The sequence below is a fragment of the Elephantulus edwardii genome, unplaced genomic scaffold, assembly GCF_000299155.1.
Source record: "Elephantulus edwardii isolate Elephantulus edwardi_28Jun2011 unplaced genomic scaffold, EleEdw1.0 scaffold00005, whole genome shotgun sequence".
Lineage (NCBI taxonomy): Eukaryota > Metazoa > Chordata > Mammalia > Macroscelidea > Macroscelididae > Elephantulus > Elephantulus edwardii.
The window spans coordinates 2,594,328-2,603,576 of NW_006399755.1; the positions used below are offsets into that span (position 1 = coordinate 2,594,328).

At 37.5% G+C, this 9,249-nt stretch overlaps 1 protein-coding gene across 1 annotated transcript in view; it reads right to left on the bottom strand.

Moving 5' to 3' along the window:
- The window catches only part of AGBL4 (ATP/GTP binding protein-like 4), a 1,996,071-nt gene that overhangs the window by 285,924 nt on the left and 1,700,898 nt on the right, over positions 1-9,249 (bottom strand). Inside the window, exon 7 of the mRNA XM_006879803.1 lies at positions 6,731-6,820. Within this exon, the coding sequence (XP_006879865.1) occupies positions 6,731-6,820 (90 nt within the window). The remainder of the gene's footprint in view (positions 1-6,730; positions 6,821-9,249) is intronic.

The following is a 9,249-nucleotide window of genomic DNA, read 5'->3' on the forward strand; positions in this document are numbered from 1 at the left end:
TCATCTATTTCTTCTTCTTTGGCTCTGGTTGTTGGTGCATATATCTGAATGATAGTGGTATTTACTGGGCTTCCTTGTAAGCGTATGGATATAATCCTGTCACTCACAATGTTGTACTTCAAGATGGATCTAGAAATTACTAGCTGAGTTATATTTGAACCCAGGATTGTGAGAGGTTCTAAATCCTTCTGATACTTCCACATGTTGCCTCTCTCAAGTTGTTAAAACTCTCTAGGCTTTTTTTATACCCCTGTGACCTCAGGGTTATTTTGACATTAAAATGAGATTAATTATTTAACTTGTCCAAATTTCTGTTTTCTCATATGCACAATTGAAGCGAATTGATATAATAATAGTAATTAAAAGAAACAAAAATGAAATATAATGAATTAAATATATAAAGGGCTTAATTATAGTGTTTAGATCAGCACATATATAATAAGTAATGTAGTTAATATTTAATATACCTTCTTCACAGGTAAAAACGTAAAGGTCTAACAACACCATCTACTGGAACAGACATTGGGATAGTAGAAGCTCTTATACCTCACTAGCAATGCAAAAGTATGTTGAGGAGAAATAGAAAACACCTATTAAAATTAAGAATGCTCACATCCTATTATATTTCTAGGTAATGTTGTTATTGTTATGTGCCGAGTCACTTGCGACTCATAGCGACCCTATATACAACAGCCCTAAACTTTGCTCTGTCTTGTGCCAATTGCACTGTCTCCGATATGCCCATGCATGAGGACATATTTCTAGGAATGTTTGTAGCAGGAACCATTCTAAGAAAGAATATTGTAAATAATTTTATTATCTGTCATTAGGAGAGAGATCTCTTTATAGAGCTGTGAAACAAAACTAACACACTTCTCTGGAAGTTCAAATTTATATCAAGTCAACTATAAACAACAGATTAAAACCTTACTCTAGTACTATTCTCAAGATCTTAGCTATTCTCTGGTTGATGACTGCAGCTACTGTGTCAGTCCTACTCTTTCAAGGTCTTCCTTACTTTCACTGACTCTCTACTTTTCAAAGCATGATGTCTTTCTTCTGATAACATGTGCAAAGTCTGTGAAATGAAGTTTTATTATCCTTGCTCCTGCTTCATTTTCTCCAAGACAGAACTGTTTGTTCTTTTGGCAGTTCATGGGCTATTTAAATACTTTTTCTCCAACATCACAATTTGAAGTCATCAATTCTTTTGGTCTTTGTTATGCATTGTCCACATTTCACATGCATATTGTTGTTATGTGCTGTTGAGTTGCCTGTGACTAATAGTGTCCCTTTGTGCAACAGCTCTGAAACCTTCCCTGTCCTGAGCCATTCTCATTGATTCCAACACACCTACCCCAACTGCCCTTGTTAATATATCAATCCATTTCGACCGAGGTCTCCCTTTCCTGCACTGTCCCTCCATCTTTCCGAGCATAAAGTCTTTGTCTAAGGATCGGTCCCTCCTGGCCACATATCCAATGTGAAACGGAGCTTCATAATCGTAGTCTCCAAGAAGAAACTTGGTTTCACCCTCTCAGAAAGACTTATTTGTTTTCTTGGTGGTCCATGGTATGTTCAAGACTCTTCTCCAGCACCACAACTCAAAGACATCAATTCTTCTTCTATCATTCTTAGTCATTATCCAGCTCTCTGATGCATAGCAGATAAGTGCAAAGACCACGGCCTGGATCAGGCATACCTTAGTCTCTAGACTTACATTATTGCTTTTCAGCAATCTGGAAAGGTCCCCGACAGCAGATTTATCTAATGCAATTACTTTAATGCATATTAAGCAAGTAAAATATCTTGGCTTAGGTAAAGTGTACGTTAGTCTTTAAACTGACATATTTTTTAAAATTTTTTATTGTTATTAATTTTAATGAAAATTTACAGAGACTTTGGATTTCTGTTCATTCATTGTTGTACTTTTCTCCCTCCCACCCCTCCTCCAGTACACTCTTCTCTTTGAAAAGTAAAAGAAAAATTCTTTCATTGTTTTATAATCCCTCCCCGCAGGGTTCACTCCACTATGCAGCCTTCATTATGGACTCTTGAAATGACTATACTACCTAATTACATATCCTTTTTTTTTTTGACAGAGATTTTGGATTTCCATTTATTCATTGCTACATATCCCTTTTAAACAGTTTCTCCCAATGCAGTATACTTTATTTCCCATCTTTTTTAGTCTCCCCCCAAACCTGATGTCAGTCCTGTTTTTCCCTTTTAAACAGTTTCTCCCAATACAGTATACTTTATTTCCCATCTTTTTTAGTCTCCCCCCAAACCCGATGTCAGTCCTGTTTTACAACAGTGGTACTATGCAGTATTCATCCTTTTGTAACTGAGATATTTCACTCAGCATAATGTCCTCCAGGGTCACCCATTTTGAATAATATTGCATGAGTTCCTTGTTTTTCAATGCAGCATAGTATTCCATTGTGTGAATATACCACAGCTTCTCTATCCATTCATTTGTTGATAGGCACTTAGGTTGTTTCCAACTCTTTGCTATTGTGAACAAAGCCGTGAAAAACATGGGTGTGCATACATCTGCTTGGGTGGCAGTTATGGTCTCTTTGGAGTATATTCCCAGTAGTGGAATTGCTGGGTCAAATGGTATCTCTATTTGCAACTTTTTGATGAAGTGCCACACCACCTTCCACAGTGGTTGCACCATAAACTGACATCTTTTAAAGAGAGTCTTGTCAACAGACTTTCCTAATGTAATATATCTTTTAATTTCTTGACTACTTTTTTTTCATGTGTTGATTATGAAAACAAGTAAAATAAAATCTTTATTAACTCCAATGTTTTCTCCTGCTGAATATTTTCCAAAAATGACTGGAACAGAGAACTGCCAGTTGTGTAAGCTGTGTTTATACGAGGCCATAACATTAGGAAAACCAAAGCCAACATTAGATGGATCTTGGCCAAAAGCCGAGAGTACCAGAGGAATGTCCATCTGTGTTTCATTGACTATGCAAAGGCATCTGACTGTATGGACAACAACAAATAATGGCTAATCTTGAGAAGAATGGGAATCCCAGAACACTTAACTATGCTCATGTGAAACCTATACTTGGACTAGGAAGCAGTCCTCAGAACAGAGCACAGATGGTTCAGAATCAGGAAATGTGTGTGTCAAGGATGCATCCTATGTCCATACCTTTTCAAGCTATAGGCAGAACAGATCATTCAGGAGGCTGAGCTTTATGAGGAGGAATGTGGCATGAAATATGGTATCAAAACCTTGCTTGCTGAAACTGAGAAGGACCTGAGGCATTTGCTGCAGAATGTCAAGGAAATTCTGTATGAATTGAAGCTCAGCATCAAGAAAACAAAGATTCTCACCACTGAGCCAACTGGCAGCTTTATGATAGATGGAGAAGAGATTGAGATTCTTTGCCACTTCAGCTTACTAGGTTCCACAATCAATATTCTTAGCACCAGCAGTCAGAAAATAAAAAAATGAATTGCACTGGGAAAGTCTGCTGTCAGGAACCTCTCTAGAGTACTGAAAAACAATAATGTCAGTCTAGAGACTAAGGTGCACCTGATACAGGACATGATCTTCACAATTACTTGATATGCATCAGAGAACTGGACAATAGCTAAGAATGATAGAAGAATTGATGCCTTTGAATTGTGGTGTTGGAAAAGAGTGTTGAATATATTGTGAACTGTTGGGGAATGTTAGGGAGGAAGGGAGGGCCTCTGGCCAGAACAGAATACCTAGCTCCGGATAAGTGCAAGCCTCCCAACGGCTTTTAATACGGGACAGAGAGAACTCTCCTTTGGCCACACCAGCTTGAGAAAGCTTACCACCTGGGAAGATGGCTGCTGCACCTGTTAAGCTGGGAGTAGTCCACAGGAGGCTGAGGTTCTCCTATCCAATGTGCATGTCCCATGTCTGCAAGCCCACCCTATCCTGTCTTCCTGTTAACTTGCTTGTATATAAGTGTGCTGCAGTCCCCAATAAAATTGAGCTGGATTGACTCTCTGAATGGCTCTCAGAGTGGTATGTTTCCATCGTGCTTAACCCCACCAGGGTGTTGCTCTTCACTGCTGGCAAATAGACAGTGACAGTGGACAACTAGGACAACAAATAAGTCAGTCCTAGAGAGGGTGAAACCAAGCTACTCCTTGAAGACAAGGATTTTGAAGCTCCATGTCAAATACTTTGGGCATGTGGCCAGAAGGGACCAGTCCTTGGAGAGGAACATCATGCTCAGAAGAGTGGAGGAACAGCACAGAAGAGGAAGACCTAGGATGAGATAGATTGATTTAGTGCCTGAAGAAGTGGGTTTGGGTCTGTTGGACATGATTAGATTGGCTCAGGAAAGGACAAGGTTCAGAGCTGTTGTATATAGAGTCACCATGAGTCACAGGCAACTTGATAGCATATAACAACAATGACGACAACATCATGAGGTTGTTGTTTGGTTCAATAGTGAGGTTTGGGTTTTTTTGTTTTTCTGATTTTGAAGTGCAATCCATATTGAAGGTTGTAGTCTTTGATTGCTTCTGTAAATGCTTAAAATCTTCTTCCTTTCTGCAAGCAAGGTTATGCCAGTTGCAAAATGTAGGTTGTCAAAGAGTCTTCCTCTAAACCTGATGCCACATTTTTCTTCTTAATAAATAATTTGCCCAGCATAAATATTGAATGTATTTGTTGTTTTGGGATTCATTGGGTCAATTACAACTCATAGCTTACCCCCTGAACAACAAATCTGAAATTTGCCATATCCTGTACCATCCTCACCATCTTTCATATGTGGGAGCCCACTGTTATAGTCATTGTGATAGTCCAGTTTGTTGAGTGTCTTCTTCTCTTTTTCTGGCCCTCTAATTTTCCCAGCATGATGTTCTTTTCCAGGACAGAATGTTTAAAGTATGTGAGATGAAGTTTCACCTTCCTTTTCTCTAAGGAGCACCTTTATTGCAATTCTTCCATGACATACTTGTTCATTCTTTTGGCAGTCCATGGGATACTGTGAAAGAATACAATTCTGATACATACCAGAAGCAAATAACTGCTTCTTGGTCTATACCCAGATTTCCCATGAGCACAACAATCAAGTATTTCAGAATTCCCATTCTTCTCAATGTTATTCATCATTTGTTATGATTCATACAGATTAGTCTGTTTCCATACTCAACAAGACACAAGTGAACATCTTTCTGGTATTCTCTGCTTTCATCCAAGATCTATCCAATATCAGTAACGATGCCCTTTGTTACATGGTATCTTCTTAATCTAACTCAAATTTCTGGAAGCACCCTCATTTTTTATTATCTGTTGCAAGTGAATGATATTAAGGATTTTGTTCCAATATTCAATAATTATCAATGCGTTTTATTGCAATTTGATTAATTAGAGATTGCAAGAGTTAATAGAAATCTGAATTTCCTTAACTTTGGTTTCAGTGGTTGGCATATAATCTTAAATGATAGTTTTATTACCTGATCTCCCATGCAGGTTGATGGGTATATTGCTATCACTGATAGCATCACAATTCAGGGTGCATCTTGACATGGTGAATGTGGCAATTTCATTCTCTCTAACTTGTAATTCCTTGCAGAGTAGACTATTTAACTGCCTGATTCCAAATGGTCAATGCCAGTCTATTTCAGCTCACTAATGCCCAGGATAGGGAGCTCTGGCGATCTTCTGGGTAACGAGTTGTGTTGCTAACCTAAAGTTCGAATGCACCCATTTCTCCTTAGAAGAAAGATTAACTTTCTCCCTTAGTGCAATTTCTAGCCTCTGAAAACCTATTGGAGGATCTCTCTCAGCTATGAGTTGAGTTGGAACTCATCAGCACATAATAACAACAATGTCTACAATAATGATTCTTATATATTCCACATTATTTTTTATTCTTTCTAATTTTTTAGATTCATACTTCCGGTATTTCAACATACAACTTTTCAGTGGTATTTGCTGTTGTTTGTCCTTATTTTGAAGCATGTTACATCAGTAAATGAAGATCCATTAGCTAAAAAAGATCTTGAAAACTCTTTATGTTGGGTGGATGGTGCTGTTGTCTACTACTCAATGGCACTTACCCACAATAACAAAAAGAAAGCTCTGTTGGCCTAGTGGATAGAAAGTGATGCTATAAAAGAAAGGAAAAAAAAAGAAAAGAAAGTGATGCTACCAAGCCAAAGGTGGGTGGTTTTAATCTGTGGCCCTCAGACCTGGTTTTAATTGTTTTTGGTCAAACATTCTTCTAAAGTGGTACATCCCTGGTCTGTCCATTTGCTGTACAGGGGTAACTCGTGGTTGCTGTGAAGCTGAACACTGTGACACTGATGTGTCAAATATGATAATGGTTACCCATGGTGGACAGTGTTTGGTGGAGATCCCCAATTAAAACAAGCTTGGAAGCAAGAGTGGCATCCACTTCTGAAAGAGCTTGCCTCTGGAACTCTACGAACTTGGAGAAATGATGAAAGTTATACAAGTATTCAGGTCTTCATTCATAGGGTCGCTATAAGTCGTCTATGACTCGGTGGCACTTAAACAACAACATACCCATTTAGTCAATGAGTATTAGAATAAATCCTAAAAGACAAGGAGTGTCCTCTTTTTAGAGTGAAGCAAAGTTCTTCTATCAAGAGAATGATTCTGCATGTGCCTACGCTGTCCCAGAGACCATCAGAATGCCTTATTTGGATGTAGAGGAAACATACATGATATGTATGAGATTTGGCAACTCACCTTGGCACACAAAGGAAGATGGTGTTTCCCCTGGGTGAACTCGTCCTGTGATGAATACAACCTTCTGTTCTGCTCCATCCCTAAGGTTGTCTGTAAGAGAAATATTTTAAAAGTTTCTAAGGAGGGAAAAACATTAAGAAAGTTAAGTTTGAGGCATTGGTGGGTGTGGCTGACTGGGCTGAGGGCTTTGCATTTGTTATCTCTTAAATCACAGAGTCAGTACCATTAAGACCCAATTGTTTCTAGTATAACTATGTCCTTGGATACCCAATATTAAAAGATCCACATTATTTCCTTTCCTTGATACAACTGATCATATAAGTATCACAATGATTTGAGGAAGTCATATGAGTGAAATACAATCCCAGATACTCTGACTGTGATCTTAAGCAAGTTTTGTATTCTTTCTGAGGTTGAAAAATCTCCATGAGAATAATTATTTCTACTTAGTAAATTTGTTGTAATGATTTAGTGATAATTTGTTGTGATGATTTAAAGCAAATCTACACATTGTACACTACATAGTAAACATTGATTGAACAATAAAGAAGGTAGCTATTTATATTAAGAATAATAATAATAATAGAAATTTCCATTTGATTACCTCCTTTTCTGCCAGGCACATTATACATTATTGATAATTCTCACAACTATGTGTACTGTTATTACCCCTTTTATAGAATTAGAAATTAAGTTATAGGGGTTATATGATTATTTCCCAAGGTCATACAATTAATAAGTGGTAATGCAAGTGACATGATACATAAAAACAACAGCAATGCTGGAATTAGAACATTAGTTCTTATCTTGATGAAATTAATAGGGACATGATTTCTTTTTCACCTTAAACAATTAGAAAATAGGATTAGTGTACAATCCAACAATTTTCAGACATTAGATAAGAATCATTGTAGAATTGTAAGAGATGAGAGGGAAAAACCCAATGCTTGTCTATTTTGTGCCTGGAGGTCACAGAGAAGACAATAAGACAGTCTTACTGAGATTAAAGTTCAGGGAATATGAAGTTGTTGGAATTGTGAACCAGATATTCACTGGATGGAGTTCTGTAAAAACTGAGTCCCAGAAAACAGCAAAGTTCTCTTGAGTCATTAAGATGAGTATATATGGGTGAACCATCATAATATAAGGGAAAGTGACCTGGAAGCTATGATCTGACAAGTTCTAAGAACACACAAGGACTTAGAATCATCTGAGTTCCTACCATTTGGGTGGAAGTCCTTATAGTTTATTGTGACACTCAGTGAAGACCCTGGAAGATTCACGCATTAGTGATGGACTTAAACTACGCTCGCTCCACTCTAAAGCCAAATCCACTGTCAGTGAGTCAGTTCCAACTCAGAAACCCTCTGTCAGGTTTCTGAGGCTGTAAATCTTAACAAGAAGAGACTACCCATATTTCCTCCAAATAGTGGCTACCAGACTCAATCCACTAACATCTTGGTCAGCAGTGTAGCCCATTATGTACTACTTCACCATAACACACTAGCAAAGCTCTAAAATAACTCTCAAAAGGATTAAAAAGTAAAGGAGTAAACATAACTAGATAAAGCTTGACTTTCTTTAAAGAAAGAAAATAATACATACTCTCAAAAATATATAATTCATAATACCTAACACACAGTAAAAATTACTATACATCAAAAAAAGTCCAAAATACGACATCATTCTCTCTTGGAACCACTGTTGTATTTGAATGGCAGTGATCCTGCATTTGGATCAGCAGTGCAACTCTCTACAGACTAGGCCCATAAAGCCTGAGTGTTTACATAGATGGTAACAGATTTGGAGGATTTTGACTACATGCCTCTGTAGAACCTTGATTATGTTTTATATTCATTAAAATTCTATAGATGCTGAAAAAAAAATATGACACCAAATCAACTTAAGTTTTTGTAGCCCCTATATAAGTCTATTTGTACAAGGAAACTTAGCTTTTGAGAAGATATATTATTTAGGGAAAGGCAGTAACCAAAAGTACCATTTTTAGAAAGAAGGGGCAGAATGTGGGATGATGGGAGACAAGCAATTGATACAGAATAGAACAAAAACTTGAAGAAGATTCAGGAGGGATAATTGAGAGAAGAAGAATGAAAGGATTCCATTTGTGTTAGAGAATGATCTGGAAAGGGAGGAAGAAAGAAAGGTATAGAGATACTGATACTTAACAGGCTTTTTATTTCTGAAATGCCGCAGACAGGTCATTTCGAAAGTAGTTCAAATTCTAACAGTTGATGCATCAATGGCATCAATTAAACTTAAGAATACAACTCGATTGAATCAGTTGTTTATAGAGCTTAGGATTTGCTGATCTGTTAGGTTGACCTACTGAGTATGGTCACCACTTCCTCCATAATAAATCCCTTAAGGATAGCCAGAAAGGTAATGGAGCCAAAATACATTCAGGATAGCTCACTGTGTACTCAGTTCTATGTCAAACAGCTTCAAGAAAGAAAGAAGGAAAGAAGGAAAGAAGGAAGGAAGGAAGGAAGGAAGGAAGG